Here is a 20,208-nt window from a genome sequence, read left to right as displayed (position 1 = left end):
CCTTGCAGGTCTGTTAAGCTTTACCTTTATCATATTCTCTCTCTCTCTCTCTCTCTCTCTCTCTCTCTCTCTCTCTCTCTCTCTCATTCACACTCTCTCTCCCTTCCTAACTCTCTCTTTCACTCTTTATGCCTCTTTTTGGCCCCTTCTCTCTCCCTCTCTCTCTCTCTCTCTCTCTCTCTCTCCCTCTTATTTCTCTCTCTAAAACCTTCTCTTTCACTATTTTTGTCTTTTTTGCTATTTTTCTCTCCCTCTCTTCCTTTCATTGTCTCTCCCTTCCTTGTCTGTATCTTTTTCATCTTTCCTTCTTTCCTTCTCCTTTTCTTTCTTTCTCTCTGTCTCTCTTCTCCTTTTCTTACTCTCTTTGACACTTTCTTCTCTTTCTGTCTCTTTCTTTCTCTCTTTCTCCATCGCTTCCTCTGCTGTCTTTCCCTAACTCCCTCTATCTTTTCTCTCTCTTCCTTTGTTTTTTTTGGCTCTTTTTCTTCTCTTTCTCTCTCCTGATTAATCCTATCCTGCCTTCCACTTACTCTCTCTCTCTTTTTCTCTCTTTCACTCTGTTCTTCCTTCTCCTATCCCCTTTTTCACTGTCTCCTACTTTCCTTCTCTCTCTCTCTCTCTCTCTCTCTCTCTCTCTCTCTCTCTCTCTCGCTCCCCTGTTTGATGCTAATCAGCTCTGTCACTGATTTCTCTCTCCTGTGCTTCCCTCCGTCCTCTGAGAAGTCTTTTGTAGTTATTGTTTCCTTCCTTCTCTCTTTCCCCCTCTTTTGACGCGCTCGCCCGCTGTCTCCCGCCGTCTTTTTTTGCTTCTGTTGCCTCGCTCCTTTCATCCTCTTCAAAATGCTTTTCTTCCATCCGTTCCTCTCTTGAGCCCATTAGGAAGTTTTAATGATATTCTCTCTCTCTCTTTCTCTCTCTCTCTCTCTCTCTCTCTCTCTCTCTCTCTCCCTCACGGCACAGTGAACACAACCAGCAATTAAAGCATCTTCATTAATTACTCTTTCTCTCTCTCGTCCCCATGCTGTCTCTCTTTCTCTCTCTCTTCCTCCTCCACCGTCTCTCTCTCACTATTTCCCTCCTTTTATGACAGTCACACAGTAAACAACAACACCTCTTATGAGATTGGGGTGTCCAGATATTTAAGAAAGCAGGCGTTTAACAACCTGATTCGGATTGGATTAGTGTGTCGGGGCATCTAGAGTAAAATATTTACATCTCCTTATGAAAAAACTTCCAGAAGGCAATAAAATTGCTGCATCACAAACAAGTTTCTAGTGGGTTATATTTTCTAATTGCACATGATCATATGACGTTCATTTAACAATTTGTGACATAATATGGATAGGACCACTATGAGAATAAATATGGCAATATGTATCCATGCAGGACTACAATAATCAGCAGTTTGATGGAAATCAGTTGGTAATTCAGCCTGTAAGTTTCTCAGAGGAGAAAGAAAAAAAATATGGCATGGATAACCTGGATGGAAATAAAATCACAAAGCAGCACCTGTATAAAAGGGAATTGCCACAGTATCCCATGTAAACGGGGTCCAAATCAGGCTAACGTGTTTTTAAATGATTAAACGTACTATTTGTCTTAGCAAATGTCTCTAATATCTTGGAAAAGTGGCAAAAAGTAACATCCCTGAGACAGAGGTTCAGGTTGGAATCTCAGAGTAGAGATAACAGCAGGCTTGTATGTTTATTTGTGAGTTCAGACCATGCCTTCAACATGGTGGTGGTAGTATGAGAGAGAATTGATTGACGGAGGGCGAAGAACTCTGAGAACTTGGGCTGGAGATCTGGGCAGCTTCTTTAACTAGAAGGCCAGATCCCCCCCTCATTGCTGTAGTAAGACTGATGCAGGACTGAGGAACAGGGAGGAGATAGGGTGGCGGTGGGGACTGCCAACACTTCATCACATGAGGATGTGAACTGATAGGGCGCTAGATTGGAAGAAGGTGGGGGTTCAAGGCACGTTCTTCCCCCCAAACTTCAGTTATAATATAACTACATTTGCAGTTCAGCTTCAGCTGATGCTAATGAAATCCTGGGCGAACTGTGAGGCAGATTGTCCAGTGTCATTTATTTTCCTGCCAAATTGCACAATGACAAGCCTACTATGTAAGGAAATGACCGTTTGAGTTTTCTCATTTTCACATCAACAAAAATCAAAAGATTATGCATGATTGAAAAGGTAAAGGGGAGTTTGGAGCCTTTCATCTCTGGGTAGAAGAGGACAAACATTCTCCAAAGTGAATCTGATTCCACCAATTTTTTTTTAAAAACCCAACAGTGGCACATTTGGACCATCTCCAGTGCCATGAGTGATGCCTAATCCGATGCCATTCTCCTTTTGGTGACCCTTGTACCCTTATAATGGTCAAATTTCAACATTTTGGTCTGAGACTCAGAATTTTGTTCTAGAATCTTCGGTCACAAAGGTACTAAATTCACTGTAATGTTTTAAGACATAACCTAAGGATTTGCTCGTTCTCCACAATGTTTATCTGTGTCAGCATTATCATGGCATAAACTTGCCTTTAGAATGCTGATCTAGGATCAGCCTCTTCTCTGCCTGCATCATCATATTTATTAAGACTTAAAATGCAAAAGCTGATCCTGCGTCAGCAGTCTTAGTTGCCAGAGTCATACGTGTATGACCGCTGATTTCCCCGCAGGCCAAAATCGCCTTGGCTAACGCTCTCCAGGTCGTCTTGTGTGTGCCAGACAGAAGCACTTAGAGCCAGAGTGCTCTCTCCTGCGGCCCGAGAGATGGGGGCAGGTGGGGTGGATGGGTTTGGATGAGGTAGTCTGCTTCTTCTCATATTGCCCGCGACAAGACGAACCAGATAAGCCATTTAGCAAAGACAAAAGGATCTGATTTAGACGTTGTAGCCGCTGACTGTCACTTTTGTGTGTTTTTGTGCACTTTAGGTAAAAAAATTGTGTCGAATTAAGGATTCAGGTTTCAGTGTCCCCAAAGCGATAGCAACTTGTTCTTTTAATTGCACAAACACCCTTACCTGCCGGTGAAACCTGGCCTTTTAGGCCGGCTCCAGACATGACCTTGTAGAGTCAGAGTTTGACTTGTTGTGCACTCTGGTCTGTTTTATTTTTTATTTTTTTGGACTGCGCAGTAGCTATCCCAGACCCTCGCCTCAGGCTGACATTGGAAGATCTGGTCCTCAGTGAACCTTTGCTTTAATCTGAGTTGATCTAAAGTGGCCTCAGTCACTGCTAAAGAGGTTGCTGTCCTGACACAGGTCTGCAAGGAAACCCACACGTACACCACACACACATAAACACCCAGACCCTCTTTCATTCCCTCTTTCCTTAACTCCACTTTGTACCTTTCAAGCTGTAACTTTGTCTTTTTCCATTAATCATCCTTTCTCTGTCCTCCCTCTTTCTTTCTCCCTCTCATTTTCACAATTCCTTCCTCCCTCCCTCCCTCTTTTCCTTTCTCTCTCACTCTTGTTCCACCTGCTCTTCCCTCTGTCCTGATATTGAGATGCAAAGGAACAGCTTGTCACATTCAAACACACGCAAAAAAGGACCTTCCCCCTCAGAACCTCCCAGGCTCCAGAGTGCATGTCCGTGCCAAGGAGATCTGCACACACTTGGCAGGAGAGGGTACCAATGGCCTCGTCTCAAGTCCCCCCGCATCTCTTTTTCCACCCGACTAGATCGGGCCAAGATGGTGGCAATCAGTGCTGGCTGGATGCACCACTCCCCTATGGAGTACCCCAGGGTTGTATACTCGGCCCTCTGCTAATCTGCTCAATCCCCTCTAACCTTGCAACGAACGGGCAAACACATTAACAAAATCATGAGTTCTCATTTTTTAATTAATTTGGAGGATGCTTGTAGGTTCTGAGAGTGAAAGAAAGTCCGTATGTATGATAGTCAAGGCAGAATTGCAGAAAGACTGTGAGGTGCAAAAAGTAAAAGGCCATCTAGGTTTCTTCCCATTGAAACCCATTCACTGTGCTGTACAGGACATACTTCTTTTTGACCTTTTTTGTTTCTCTTTCCACACACTTCCCTTGTTCCTTTCAGACTCCAGATGTCTCAGCTCCCACCCTTGGACACACATCCACCCACACAGGCACACACTTGCGCACACACCTCGCTCTGTACTATTATAAGCAGTTGTGGCCATTTGACCCTAGGGACCCTGAATCCTGACCCAGCTTTGCTCTGTGCATGCCCCAAATCAAACACAATCTGGGCCCCATGTGGAGGATGCCATAAAACAAGAGCTCTGTCAGAGCCCAGGGTCCTCCCTGCTCCTGAGCCCGGGACTCATCTGTAATGCAGATTATACAACAATCTGTTCTGAACAGAGCTAGTGGCAGAGGTTACGAGTGCGCTTGAATCTATTAGTGTGTATATTTGTACACTAGTGAAGACAAGGCATGCAGCACTGGGCAGAAATGATGCTTGATTTTACCTTGATTGATTAAGTGGTTCTACCAACACACAGATTCCTGACAGTCTACCATATAAGTAATTTATTAAGCATTAACTCTGAGGCATCAAGTGGCATGAGGAGGAACATGTCAGCTTTGAGAAATTGCAACAGTGTTAGTGTTAAATACTAATGCTTTTTGTCTAAACAATGGGACAGAGCATCCAGTACCAGTGCAGTTTTTTGCGAGGAAAGGATTTTGGGGGAAGTTGGGACACTGGCTTAAGTAAATATAAATATACAAACTTATTTAAAATACTCCAAAAGAGAAAGACTTACACCTTGGACCACTTTTTTGGACCACTATGATTCACTGAGATTGTGCCAAAACAGTGTGTAAAGATGACCAAGTCAAGACCGAGTTCTGTTGAAGGCAAGGCCAGGTCAAGATCGAGTCCTTTTGGAGAACTGCTTTCAGGTCGATGAAAAGAAACACAAACAAATGCAATGATTTGGATTTAAGCTACTTGAGTCCAAGTTAAAAGAAAAAACATATTTAAAAAATCATGTTTTTAATGGTAGTTAGACTCAGTTGAGATCAGAGATTGAATTTGGCTAGAACAATGGCTAAGAAAGGTCTGCATACAATTACAAGTAAGTTGAACACAACTTATTGACTCTAAGACCAATTAGAAATGCTAGTTTAGCACAGTTTGGCAATTTCCTCTTGTACCTCTTGTCCTATTCAACAGACTTTTGGCAGAAGTTATTTGGCTACACTGAGAAATCCTGCTTTGTGAAATACCTGGGAAATAACAGATGAGTCAAATAAGGTGTATTGCAGCAGGGAAATCAACAAATTGTGCTGGTCATCCAGGGCCAGAACTGGACACCCCCCACAGTATAGTAAACCATACTGGAGAGAAAGAGGCAATCAAGCATGAACGAGCGACATCTCACTTTCTTTAATCTACCCTTTCAACCCCGTCCTTGGAGGTTCAGTGCAATCATTACGTGCACACACACCTTGAGAAATGGATTGATGACGTGGTCTGGATGTCCTCACACTGGCTTTTAAGAGTGAAAAAAAACAAGGCAAGCGACAAGGCCATGCTAGTCTGGCTAACTCAGTCTAAATGTTTGCCTATCAGGTCAGATCTCTCTCTGGACTCCTCAAGGCTGCATAGTTTGTAAGCCTTGGTTTCAGGGAAGCCTGGGAGCTTTATCAGAAGCTTGGACGAAAGACAGAGAGAGACTGAGACTGTTTGGCTGTTGTGACACAAAGAGCTTATCATGGCTTATCCTCCGCGACTATCGATTTGCAGCTGATAGGGACGCTAGTGACCAAACACGGCTTGGTTTCAGGCTTTGTTGAGAAAGCAATGGATCTGTTTTTGGCATCCGAAGGCCTCAAAACCTTTTCCGGACAAACTTGCAGAAAAGTTGTGGTTGTTAATAACATTAAAATAGTAATACACTGTTGTTGGAAGAAAACTTTGTATCTCCATTTTTTGTCATTTTTCACTTTGTGGCAAAATTTGAAAGTGCCTGTTGTGCTTTATAGTGTGTGTAAGTTTCATGACGAATGTACCAAAAAAAGGCTCAGAATGACTGTAAAAAAGTCTGGTTCCTTTGACTTACATTGAAAGTAAAATATGTTTTTTCCTTCTTCTGTAAAGTTACGAGTTATGAGGTTTTGTTCCAACAACGGCAAATAGTAACAATAAACGCAGCTTATATAGCACCTTTCTGATACCCGAGGACTCTTTTGAGATATGACAGCAACAACTATATAATTTCCCTGAAACAAAATCATTAAACAGATTAGACTTTGAAGGAAGAGACTGAAAAACATGTTTAACCCTTTAAAATGTCTGGGCTTTCCAATGGGCCCAAAGCTTTATTACATATTTCTATATTCTTAAACCTAAGAATAGCGAAGAATGTATTGAAGTCCCTGTAGATATTGAATAACAAGCCTTAGTATGTAGAAAGCCTGGTATTTTAAGGAGTTAAACTGAGTGTGGTAGAGAGTTTCATAGCCTAGGGTCCTTGACGCTAAAAGATTGCCCAACAGTGACCAATCCAAACAGCTGTATGGCTGAAGTCTAGTGCCAGGAACAATGAGTGGCCAAAGAAGGCGTGAAGAAGCTTGGAGCTGGACCATATCGAGTTTTACATATTTTGATTAGTCATCCTAGTGACACAAACATGCACCCTTGTCTAGGAGACTGTACCTGGGCAGTTCCCAGCTCGTCCAGAATGGTCAGGTTGACATGGGAATTTTTCCACTTCGCGTTCCCAGGCCATTGGTTAGGGATTAACCAGGAGCGCTCGGAGCATGTGGGGTCCGTGAATCCTTCAAGGCCATCACTGCCTTTATCTCTCAGGGTCAGCTTTTGTTTGGCCAGCGCAGAACAAATAAAAACACGTTCCTGAATGAAATAAGACCATGTCAAAGAGCTGTCCCCTGCTTCCATAAATCTGAGAGAAAGTTTCGTTTAACTACACGTGACGCACCGTCGGGTGCAACTATCAAGAGCTGCTCTTTTCACAGGTTTTGATTGAAATTTGATTGACAGCTCCTCATCCAGAGTCAGAGCAGATTCAAAGCACTGGTTGGCCAGAGCAATATACCACTAGCTAATTAAAATAGTGGAAATCTGAAGCTTTCTGTCTCTCTTCTGAGAAACATAACTCTCAAATCTCATAAAACTAACTGTCAGGAGAGAGAGAGAGAGAGAGAGAGAGAGAGAGAGAGAGTGAGAACAAGAGAGAACGAGAGAGAGAGAGAGAGAGAGAGAGAGAGACAAACAGGCAAGACAGGCATAGATCTAGTTGAAAAATAGCTGTGAAGCAGGGCTCTTTAAATGGGCCATATTGTGGAACACTGAATTTTCCCTTCTTTTTTTGGAGTAAAAGACTTTAATTAAGTATGTAAACAATGATAAAGTTTACATGCAACATATAAAGTAATGTTTACCCTCCGCTCTCTATGGACCATATACGGAAATTAAGCTGCAAAAACAGCCCATGTTTCTGTTCTGTCACATTTACCTATATCCATCTACTCAGCCTAAAGAGCTTTAGCCACGCCCATTCGTGTTGAAGTTATAAGAAGTGTTTCAGCCTCAACTGCGTTTTTTGAATGAAAAACCAAGTTTTCGTTGCCTTTTTTGTAATAAAAGAATCTGATACAGTATGTAAACATGTTTACGTGTTGTTTACTCCCCAGACTGTTTAGTTTATACATGGAAAATAAGACACAAAAGCAGCCCGTTTTGAATTCAGTGCTTCAGTGATGTCATTAAAAACAGCTAATTACAAATGTCTAAATATAGCTAAAGGTTATGCCAAAGTTAAGCGTTTTTTCCATCCTGAACTGCTTTCTGAATGAAGATAAACAGAGTGCAGACAATCAGAACCTAGGCCATTTACACTAAGTGACAATGAGTTAACACATCTTCTACTGGCATGTTCAGTAAATAATTCTAATAAATAATAACTGTAAAATGTGCAGAAGTGTGTCTCTGTAGAGGATTTCTTCACTTATTTACACTTTAAAACATCAAACAAACCATGTCATTTGACTGGGGGTGTTCAAACCTTTGCATACAACTGTGTATCAATCTCAAAGGCACGGTAACACAAACAGCCTATTTATAATCATTATCATCATTAAGGATAAAGAGAGGTCATGTATGACTGGTTTTGATGCATAAAATCACGCAAGTGTTACAAGTCAAACCAGGTTCAAGTGATAACATTTTACAAGATCCTTGAAGGCAGTTTACTGTGGAGATTAGTTCACCCCACACCTGCCTCGGTGTAAAGCGAGTGATTCTCCGGTTTTACTGGAATGGCGTATGTGTGTGGGTGAAGAACGGTGTATATTAGTGAGCTGCCATATGCCGTCATCATTACCGCACGCCTCTTAAGAGCTGTTTATGTGCTACTTCAGAGGAGGCTTGACAGGTGTTAAGCTGAAAACAGAACCGACTCTTTAACCAGACAGGCAGGCACACACACACACACACACACACACACACACATACACTTCACTTTCTTCACACATGCATTTACAATGTCAGTCAAGTTTCCCTAATTTATAGGATTTCTACGTATCACTTTCCTTCACCTAATAGGACACATTCCGGCAGAAATCATATATATATATATATAGCGCTGTTGCCTCACAGCAAGGAGGGCCTGGGTTCAATTCCCTGGTCGGGTGACTAGGGTCCTTTCTGTGTGGAGTTTGCATGTTCTCTGCGTGGGTTTCCTCCGGGTTCTCCAGGTTTCCTCCCACAGTCTAAAGATATGCAGCCAGGCCAATTGGACATGCTACATTGCCCCTTGGTGTGAGTGTGTGTGTGTGTGTGTGTGAATGTGTCTGCCTGTCTCTCTGCCCTGCAATGGACTGGCGACCTGTTCAGGGTGTATCCATCCTTTTGCCTGATGACAGCTGGGACAGGCTCCAGCACCCCCTGCGACCCGCGAGGAGAAGCAGATAAGAAGATGTGTGTGTGTGTGTGTGTGTGTGTGTGTGTGTGTGTGTGTGTGTGTGTGTGTGTGTGTATATTTCTGTTTCACACACAGAACCTCATATCTCCAATTTTGATATTTTTCACTTTCTGACGTAATTAGAAAATATCTGTTGTCCTTTCATGATGAATGGACAAAAACAAAGCACTCAAAATGACCCAGAACAATGTCTGGTTCCATTGATTTACATTAAAAGTAAAGTGGGTTTTTTGCTTTTTCCTATAAATATATGTCCATTTTTATAGATAACAGTGTCTATTTGAGATTTCTAGAGACTTTTTCAATGGTTCTAACGTTGCAATTCACTGTTGGATCTTCAGGTTATATATTATGTGAATAATAAGGACGTTGTGAGGTTTTAGACCGACCTACTATAAACCAGTGTTTCAGACATCAAGTGGCATATTTTTAAATATTAAGGCATTAAACACTTCACAAACACAATCACAACTCACTCTGTAGGTTAGGGTTAGGGTTAGGGTTAGTGGTGCATTTCACATTTCCATCCGTTTAAAGCTGGTGTGTGATGATATGGGCATCAGCTGAGCCTCCATAATCTCGTATCAACATTAGCTTTGTAGCTATCCGCAGTGATTGGTTAACATTTGGTTTGAGGATAAAATTGCGCAAATTTGATTGTTGGCCAAATTATGAATTTAATGGTTTTGTCCCAGCTGCGAATGCCCTCTGTACATCATTCCTACAGGGTAGGGACAAATGTCCCACCGCAGACGGGTGAGATCTGCGGGGAAACACACACACACAAAGAAAACACACTGTTAGAACTGGAGGACGAATGTGCACACGCAATCAGTCACAACTGCGTGATATATAGACGTATAGATGTTCCCGCGAGAGAGTGTGAAAGGGTGCTTAGGACAAGAATAACCCACTCAAGCTTCTCCTTTCTTTCTTTTTTTTTTACTTCTCTTCTGTTTCACTGCTCTCCTCTGTCTCTCGCTCCCCCAGTTTATCTCTACCTCTGTCTTTCTCACCTTTCATTCCATCACTCTATCCGCCCCCCTCAGGTTTCCTCCCCAAACCGTCCCTCCCTTGCGCATGCACTCTCTCTCTTTACCCCACTCTACCTCTCTTCTTCCCACCTCCCCTCTTTGTTTCCCTTCCTCTTTCTCTCCCTCTCTCCCTCCCTCTCCCTCTCTCAGTCAAGTGGATCTAAAATACCCGCTACCCTTTTCTCCTTGACATTGTCGTCTCCTCGCAGTCAGCATTTCGCCGTCCTTTCATAGTAAAAGCGTCAGGAGAAATTCCATGCAGGAATATTCTTAGCAATGCGGCACTCCGCTCACCTCCAGCTCCCGTAGCCAGGGTTGCCAAGCGCATGGAAATTTACAGCCGGCCTCTAAAAAATTGCTCAAATTCGAACTTAGATCTGAATCGGTGAAGAAGTTTGGCTGTTCATAAAAAAACAGGCCAATGTTGATCTACTGGTCTAATCTCCAGTCTAAACTGAACTTTCACCTCAGTTCAACTTAGTTTACTACAGACTTGTCTTCTATCTATCTATCTATCTATCTATCTATCTATCTATCTATCTATCTATCTATCTATCTATCTATCTATCTATCTATCTATCTATATGACGACTTGTTTTTGGCTATCACTGTTCTCAAACTACATTACCCAGCATGCATTATGCAAATGCATCAGACACCATTGGAACACCTATCAACACTAACAACCTAACAAGGGATATTGAGCATGAGCACATCTGTGGTGGTCCCTAGCATTAGTTATATAGCCCTGACCTCAGTCGGTCATCCAACTTTTCCACATTTAGCCAACAACACAAACAGCTCACGCCTAAGTATCCATCCCGAAGCCCTTCTAGACTTTCAGCACCCTTTCATTTATTTACTTCCCATCAAAACTACCACTATGTGTGAGACATTCAGCTTCTAAAGACTTTTTAAAGAAATCTGCAGGGATGTTTTTACACCCCACCAAAGTTCAGTCTTGGCAGTTGGTTGCACTTTCTGCTTCTCCCAATCCAAGTAATCCCAGTTGATTTAGATGCATACATCAGTAAAAAAAAAGCCTTTTTGTCTATTCCCTTTTCTTAGTAACGACTTCTTGACAGCTGCACATCCTTTCAGATCCACAGCGGTGAGTTGTCTTCTCACAGTGGCCCATATTTACCAAGCATTTCCAAGTAAGAACACAGATCTAAGATCAGGCTTCATCAGTTCATGTATTTGATTCTGTGTTATATAAAAGCTGTAAGATGACCCCAGATCAGCTTTCTAACTGAGAGGATTGATAAATATGAGCCAGTTAAAAGAGGGTAAATTGGCAGTAGGGCGCACAACAATAAAAGGTGTCAAGCTTTCGAGCTGGTAGATGAAATATTAGACTTGCTTCTGTGAATTTGTAATTGGAATTGATGCCTGTTAAATCCGGAAATAAGCGAAACGGTAATCTCTGACTTTAACACAGCACTGTGCTTCCACCTTCAAGTTACATCATCAGAAGGGAGGTTTCTCAGTCTTTTAACCAGGTAACCCTCAGAGAGAACAGCAACACCACAGCAGTAGGTGTGTAGACAGGTTCGCAGTGGATGTAGCCATGGTCACATGTTTTATTTTGGATTTGGTGCACCTTTAATTTTGTCAGTAAAACTAGAAATATTAGGATGGTGGCCCTCAACGAAGTGGATCTGTGGAACTTATATATTGGTGGCAACTTTTAGGAAAATATCATTGAGAGTTTCTGGTGTTTAAGCTTAACTAGACTGCTATACCTACAGTACATGCACAAAGGCACTAATACATGCACACCACGGCCCATTCTTCACTCTGGGTGAGTTGTGAGGCAGTCAGTTCTGTGCCAAGATGGTAGTGTTGCAGTGACTGTGTGTGTGTGTGTGTGTGTGTATGTGTGTGTGTGTGTGTGTGTGTGTGTGTGTGTGTGTGTGTGTGTGTGTGCATGGCCGCTAACCTTGGCGTGTCCTAACACTGTTGATGAGTGTCTGCAGGGCACAGGAGGAGTGCAGTCTGCTCCCACATACACACACACACACACACACACACACAGCGCAGGGCACTTGGCTGAGCAGTGCCACATACACCACTACAGATTGTTTAGCTGCAGTCGTATCTACAACCCTTTAGGAGCGTAAAGTGTCACCTCCAGAGATGTTTTGGAGAAGAACCTGGCTTGATATGAGTGGGTGGGTGGGTGTGTATGGGGGAAGGGGTGGGTGTCATCCAGGGACCCTCTGTTCAAGCTGCATGACAGACCCCACTTACTCTTAAACCGACAGTAATGGTGTAAAATGCATCTGAAGACATTGATTCACATTTTTTGGCCTTAGTTATTTTGAGTAGTGCTAAATCTAAAAAAGAGATTCATGTTTCAATTGTCCTTTTTAGACTTTCTCCCCTAACGAATCACTGTCTGATTGAGTCAAGGTCAAATTAAATATCATTCATGATTGACTGAATCATATTTCGACTGAACGATAGTGAAATTGAGTCACAAATCAAGTCTAAATGTCGTTTTCTGAAAGAATCAGCATTGAAACAAATCATGGCGACACTTCAGGTTTACCACTGCTTTGAATCACTTTTTGAAGAATCGTAAATGAATCGAGTAAGGGTAAAATTTGAGGTTCCATTATACATTGAAAACTTGAAGAATCGTTATTGAATCAAATCAAGGTCAAAGGTACGAATTCATAACACACTGAATCATTTGCTAGGGCTGTAGGGCTGACATTTGACTTTTCATGATGCACTGAATCATTTAATTAAGAATCGACTCAAATCATATGGTGGAATTTGAGTTTATGATTCATTGAATCATTTCCTTAAATAGTGTTCCCTGGTTTGATTCATGGAGATATTTGAGGTTTCCTGCTGCACTGAATAGTTTCTTAAAGAATGATTAATGAGTCAATTCATAATTCAAATTGAGATACGATACTAGATTCAATCATTTCTTTAAAATGATTCTTTGAATCATGTTGAGATTCAAGATACTACACTGCATCGAATAGTTTCTTAAAGAATCTGAATATAATCAAATTGTGCCAAAATTTAGTTTATGATACTATGATGCATTGAACCGTTTACTAAGGATATTCTGGGGTTGTGTGCTGTAATGAATCATTTCTTAAACCTGTTTTTAACTCACTTAAAATTGAGTCGAATCATTTCCCTAAAGAGATAATTTATTTGAAACATGGTGACACTTGAGATTTGATTTCTTTAAGAATCATTATTGAATCAGATCCTCGTGAAGTCACGTGTCTCACGGTGGACAGACAGTTGCTCATTCCACTCGCGACTTCTTAAGAACTCTCCGGTCTCGGTTGAGAGTGGCGTGAGCCACAGTGATTTTCGCTTGTGAGGGATGTGAGAGTTTATGGAGATGTTAAACAGTGGAGAGGGAACAGAGGAGCTGGGCTACTCCCCTCTAACTTCTGCTTTTAACTTCTTCTGCTTTCTACTGCTTACCTTATTGCAGGTCGTTAGTTCACCTCGGATTTATGAGAACGACACTCAAACAGCAAAAACACACACACACACACACACACACACCTGTTATGTGTTCACTTCCCCCTGTGCTCCTTGTCTGATTGCGTGAGTATTGCGATAGGTGTGTGTTCCTTAAGCCTGTGTAAACACTGGGGAGTCCCATAAGACAGAGTGTGGGTAAAGCTGTATTAGAGGAAGTGAGAGTAAGACAGTGTGAGTAAGACCACATATCACTGTGTGTGTGTGTGTGTGTGTGTGTGTGTGTGTGTGTGCACACCTCATGCCTTGATTTATAAGTAAGAATTAGGATGCTTTGATTTGGTAGCACTTTATTGAAAGCAATATATATATATATATATATATATATATATATATATATATATTTCAAAGGAAGAAAACCTTTTATCTCCATTTTTGTCGTTTTTCAGTTTTTGACATAATTTTAAAAATCCTGTACAAGGTTTTGTTCAGCAGTAATATGTGTATATATATATATTTATATATATATACCCACCGGCCACTTTATTAGGTACAGTTGCTCATTAAGACAAATAGCTAATCAGCCAATCACATGGCCGCAGCTCAATGCATTTAGGCGTGTAGAGGTGGTCAAGACAACTTGCTGAAGTGCAGACCGAGCATCAGAACGGGGAAGAAAGGGGATTTAAGGGACTTTGAACGTGGCGTGGTTGTTGGTGCCAGACGGGCTGGTCTGAGTATTTCAGAAACTGCTGATCTGCTGGGATTTTCACACACAACCATCTCTAGGGTTTACAGAGAACGGTCCGAAAAAGAGGAAATATCCAGTGAGCGGTCAGTTGTGTGGATGAAAATGCCTTGTTGGTGTGAGAGGTCAGAGGAGAATGGGCAGACTGGTTCCAGATGATAGAAAGACAACAGGAACTCAAATAACCAACCAGAATCTCTGAGGAACGTTTCCAACACCTTGTTGAAAGTCTGACATGAAGAATTAAAGCAGTTCTGAAGGCAAAAGGGGGTCCAACCTTTTACTAGCAACCTAATAAAGTGGCCGGCGAGTGTATGTTTATCAATGTGTATATTGTGCTTAATATCAATGCAGTATCACTCAAGTATTTATGAATATGCTCATGTGTTTCTGACAAAGTTGCCATTTAAGTGCCACCCAAATTAGGTGTTAACAGAATAATCACTGGGTTTTATATCGCAGCGTATTAAAAAAACAGTTTCCATAACAAACTAAACCTTTTCTTTCTGCAGGTTCCTGAACGTTTCCTGGAGGTGGCTCAGATCACACTGCGGGAGTTCTTCAATGCCATCGTGGCGGGGAAAGACGTGGACCCCTCTTGGAAGAAGGCCATCTACAAGGTCATCTGCAAGCTGGACTCAGAAGTTCCAGAGATATTCAAATCCCCCAACTGTCTCCAGGAACTTCTTCACGAGTGAACGATTCCCAAAAGTCTGCTTGTTGTTTTCCTATGATGATTTGAATTTCTTTCTTTCCTCCTTTTTTTTTCTTCTCGAGTTTTATAGCTCTCCTTTTTCTCTTCTTGTTTTTGAATGTATGGCATATGAAGTAGCATTCCTGAGCTTTTCTTTTTTCCTGGGGTGATCTAGTTGTTAAATTTGAGATTCTTCTTCGTCTTTGACTTTAACTTTTTTTTTTTTTTTTTGTGTTTTATATTTGGAAAGACTTTGATATCCCAGTAGGGGCCCCCTTTGACTTTTGCCTGCCCACTCTGTCTGGAATTCTGGGTAAAAATGCTCACAACACCCCTAATAATGAAGCCAAACAACTCAGTGAACTAGTATGACCGATGTAAAGTTGACTTGGGCTTGTCAAACTGAAGTTTTTGAAGCGTGCTTTTTTTTCTTCTGGAGATTAGGGCATTGCATTTATAGGGTGTATAGAATTATTATTATTATTATTTCTATTATTATTGTTATTTTATTATTGTTGGTGTTCTTGTTGTTCTTGTTGTTCCTGCTTGGGTAAGACTGGCACTTGGAGGGTTTTTTTTTTCTTTTTCGTTTCATGATAAGGTTGCAAGAAATAAATTATTATTCCAAAATGTAAATCTCTATATGCAAAACTATATTACAGACTGTACGCCCGAATGGACTTCACACTAGAATAGCTTTGGTCCTATCCCAGGTTCTTTTTCTTCGGTTTATATGGGTCCAAGGGTTGACATTTTGGCTGCTTTGAAGGCACCAATCAAAGCATTTGAATGGACATCGTAACCCCGCCCTCTTTTTTTTTTTTCTTTTTTTTAATGCTACACAGCCATTTTTGGTTTTGAATTCTCTGGTTTTTGCACAGAAAACAGTACAAAACCATACAAACCATACAAACCGTACAAACAGTACAAACAGTACAAACAGTACAAACGCTTTTCGTCATTAAATGAACGCTACTGCAATTTTCCAATGACTTTAAAACATCAGCGCACACACAGCTGTGTCCTGCTTACTCAGATGCTGTGTGTGCTTGGCACTCGTTCAGTTTAAGATAGACGCCTCTTTGCGTGCCGGACGCTGGGGAGGTCATCTCCTCAAGGCCGAATTTTAGGATGACCACAGTTCGGACATAGACGTCTAAAAATACGTCACCGTGCAACCATCTCAAGAACATAAACGCAAAACAAGCCCACTTCTCATTCCAGAGGAATCATTCTGAACCTTCGAGTGTGTGTGTGTGTGTGTGTGTGTGTGTGTGTGGTTTCGGGAGAGTGTCTAGACGGCCTCCAGCCCTTTTCTGCGCGAGTGTTTTCTTTCTTTTTTTTTTTTTTTGCTGTGTGGTAATTAGCTCAGTATTTTTATGGTGTTTCTTGAATACAGAATTGCTATGAGATGAAAGTCAACCACGTTTGTTTGAAAAGGACACAATATGAATTCAATCCTTGCGTTTTTCTTTTTTTTTCTGGATGTTACGATTGAAAGTTTGTACTGTATGGATATGAATTTTAAAAAATGCACTTACCTGTTGTTCAGTGGAGGCAATGACATTGGATTTTATTTAATAAAGATTGAAAATATACTTGAAAACGCACATTACTTTTTTTTTCTTTGTGTCTTTGTGGGTATTTGTCTTGAGTAAAAGTGCGGCTTCTAATAGGTCAAAAAGCCAAGAAAATTCCCAAGTAATAAGCAATGGGCAAATGCATTTACTAGAAGTAACAAGATGCTTTGCCCATCTATGTGGTCCTATATGTCGTATATGTGTATATTCTGTATAATTGACTCCAACTTTATTTGAAGTTCCATTGGACAATGACTGGGGAGGGAAATGAGAGCTGAAAATATCACCATACATAATGGAAATTGGCATGAAGAACAGCTGTGTACAACAGAATCATTTGCTTTTTAAACAATAAAGTAGTGATATGTCTTAGATCACTTAAAATGTAAGTCTATATACAGTTCACAGGAGTCGACTTTTCCTGTCGACTTTTATTGAACCCACTTTCATTTCTGTCCCAGCTACAGCGTCATACGTCCCTGACCATTAAAATCCTGCAAATTGCTGCTGCTGGTACAAAACCTTGTATCTACACTTTTGTTGTTTTCCAGTTTTTGATATAATATGAAATAATTTGTTGCCCTGTATATTGTTTTGTAATTTCATGATGAATGGACCAAAAGAAGTGGTCCAAATTTCTCAATTATGAATTACGACAGCCACAATTTGGCACAAAAATCTATAAGCTAGCAAGGTTCCTCATCAGAGGAACTCAAACGAACGTTGCAAATGCTTTTTCTTAATGGGTTATTTTATTATCTGAGAAAACCTGATATACGTGCTACTGTTTTGACATTCTACAGTGACAGGACGGCAAGAAATAGCCTGCAGGCATGGACTGCGCACCACGAGGTCAGGTTTCAAAGTTCAACATAAAGCAACTGCATTAAAAGTGAACAACATGAAGTGAATGAAACTGTTTACTTACAATAATATGACTGTGCGGACATGAAGAGTTCAAGGAAAAGACGCTCATTGACACAATCAGAAGGTTCTTTAAGGGTTCTTTAGTAAAGGCAATGAACCACGAGTTCTGTACAGACAGTTTTTTTTACAGAACCATGCTTCATTGCTCCTTTGTAAGGTGAAATGCTCAGATTGATGGCGAATGTGTTGTATAAGATTCTATGTAGAACCCATTGGAAAATGGTTCTATGTAGCACCAAACAAGGTTTTGCTACTGTCATAATGTCAAGAACCTTTTTTGGTGCTATTTAGAACCATATACAACACTTTGTCCATCAGTCTGAAGAACATTTCACCATGCAAGAACTAATTAAGGATTCAAATGGTTCTGTACAGAGCGCATTGTTCTCAGAAGAACCTTTGAAGAGCCATCTTTTGATTTGAGTAGACTCTTAGCTTGGGCCATAAATGTCAAAACCAGTCCAAAATTGAGAAAATAAACCATCTATACAGTAATGTCTGCTAGCTGTCACGATTGGCCCCTCCCAGTCCCTGTTTTGGTTTTGTAACTCCGCCCCTGATTGTTTTCACCTGTCCCTTGTTAAGCCCTGTGTTTGCCCTTTGTTTTCGCTGGTCGTTGTTTGCTCATCGTTTTTGTGCTGTTTGTACCTTCGCATCCTGTTTGGTGTTTATCTTGTCATGTTTGCCCCCCGATCGCTTCGTGTTGGCTATATGACCTTGGACTGTTCTGACCATGACCCTGAATTACCTCCGCACATGCGTCCGCTACTTCGCTCCGCATTACACTAGCACCTCTATGGGATTTCTATTGTCTATGAACATCCTGCACATGAACGTTTGAAGCTTCTAAAGCATGTAATATGAACATATAGTTCACCATGTATGCATAAGAATAACCATAAGAAATATGGTTCTTCAAGGGTTCTTTAGTAAAGAAAATGGTTCTATATAGAACCCTAAACACTGAAAGAACCCTTTGCATGATTAAAGAGTTTTTAACATTGTGAAATGGTTCTTCAGATTGTTGGAGAATGTACTATAGATGGCTTTATATAGAACCGTTTTGGAAATGGCTCTATATGGCACCAAAAAGGGTTCTTCTATTGTGACTATGTCAACCTGTAGCATCAGAAGAACTCTTTTTAGTGCTATATAGAACCTATTTCAAAAAGGTTCTATATTGAACCATATACTACACATTCTCCTTCCGTCTGATGAACCATTTCACCATGCAAAAAAAATAATAAAAATGAATGTAAGGTGTAAATAAAAGCCAAAATTTAGGTGTAAAAGCCAAAATTTCACAACTTATAGTGCACTGTATAGGGAGCAGTGAGCCGTTTGAGATTCAGCCTCAGGATTTTCAGAGGTTTGATCTTACTGACGTTTAAAATGGACCATTAATGGACTTTTTTTCGGTTGCAATTTTTCAGCACTTTACCCGATTTTCATATTAAAGAATGTTAAATATTACACACAAAAGAAAAAGTTTCCATTATATGGCTTTGTTTAGCTCTGAAACGAAAACTTGACTATTAGAGTTACTTATAAAAAAAAAAACGACATTTAAATAAATAAAAATCATGAAAGTGTCATTTTGAAAGTTGCTTGTATTTTATTGAGTTAAATTTATGTAATGAAAACAGCCCAAAACAGATGATTGACACACAAAAAACATGATTTTTGAAAATTCGTTAAACTCTTCATGTACCTCAAGGCATGACAAAACATTGCAAGAAAGCGTTTGGCATGTGTGTCTGCCAAAGCCACGAGAACGCCGGGATATTGGGATACGTTGGGATACGTTGGGATAGAATCATTTTCCACAAACACTTAACATGACTTGTTTTCATGTGAACTTTCAAGTGATACGCCCGCTCTTTGATAACTAAACACTGCAAGGTGGTTAATATTGCATATTTACACACACACACACACACACACACACACACACACACACACACACACACACACACACACACACAAAAGCAAGACTCCACCTGTTACTGTGTTGCTGTTCTTTCAGATGCTCTTTTCATCTTAAGATCCTTTGCTTGTGGGAGAGATGAAGGAGTGGTCTTTGACATTGTGCAACACAATCGCCAAATCTTTCATCTTACCTCAACAGTCAAAAGTTTCAAAGACCTTTGTACATCCTCATGAGAGACAGAGAGAAAGAGAAAGAGAAAGAGAGAGAGAGAGAGAGAGGGAGAGAAAGAGAGAGAGAGAGTGAGAGGAAGATCATAAGAATCACCCTGACTCCCACGCCACTGTCTCAAATTACACTCTCCCACAACTTGAGCTGTGAACATCACAGCCTTTATTAAGGATCGATCAACACTGCACAACAGATTTTACTGTGGAGCACAAAATCTAACCATAAATGTTCGGCTACTATAAATAAATGACCTAAAAGGTCACAAAAAATATGAAAAACATCTTTCATCCACCGTTAATAACCGTGTTGTTACATATTAGTAATAGTGTAACTACTGGAGATGTATTCACTGTTACAGATGTATAATCTCAGTACAGCTTATGTACATACACATGCATTAAGTACAGTTTTTACTTATGTAATATCACAAGGGTAAACGAGTGAAATGGTAAAGAAGCTGTGTAATTCCATACATTATAAGCAACCTTACACTATATCTGCACAGAAACTGCCTAACTTTCCTAACAAGTCGTTTGCTGTATTTACTGCACAGACGCAGTGTAAGTGCTCTCATAATGTAGGTAATTAGACACCTCCTGTTACAATCTGTGACATCTTGCTGGAAAAGAAAGCATTTCACCTTGTTAGACATGGATAATTACACA

General features: G+C 40.7%; 1 protein-coding gene across 2 annotated transcripts in view; it reads left to right on the top strand.

Moving 5' to 3' along the window:
- Nucleotides 1–16,484, top strand: part of LOC108441115 (prospero homeobox protein 1-like) — a 40,047-nt gene extending 23,563 nt beyond the window's left edge. For both annotated transcript variants that reach the window (XM_017720456.2, XM_017720458.2), the window contains exon 5: nt 14,697–16,484. In XM_017720456.2, the coding sequence (XP_017575945.1) occupies nt 14,697–14,882 (186 nt within the window). In that variant the 3' untranslated portion in view covers nt 14,883–16,484. The remainder of the gene's footprint in view (nt 1–14,696) is intronic.
- Nucleotides 16,485–20,208: the final 3,724 nt, after the last annotated feature.

This window comes from Pygocentrus nattereri, chromosome 4 (genome assembly GCF_015220715.1).
Source record: "Pygocentrus nattereri isolate fPygNat1 chromosome 4, fPygNat1.pri, whole genome shotgun sequence".
NCBI classification, from domain to species: domain Eukaryota; kingdom Metazoa; phylum Chordata; class Actinopteri; order Characiformes; family Serrasalmidae; genus Pygocentrus; species Pygocentrus nattereri.
The sequence above is the reverse complement of the archived record's forward strand: the minus strand, read 5'-3'. Positions and strand labels throughout refer to the sequence as shown.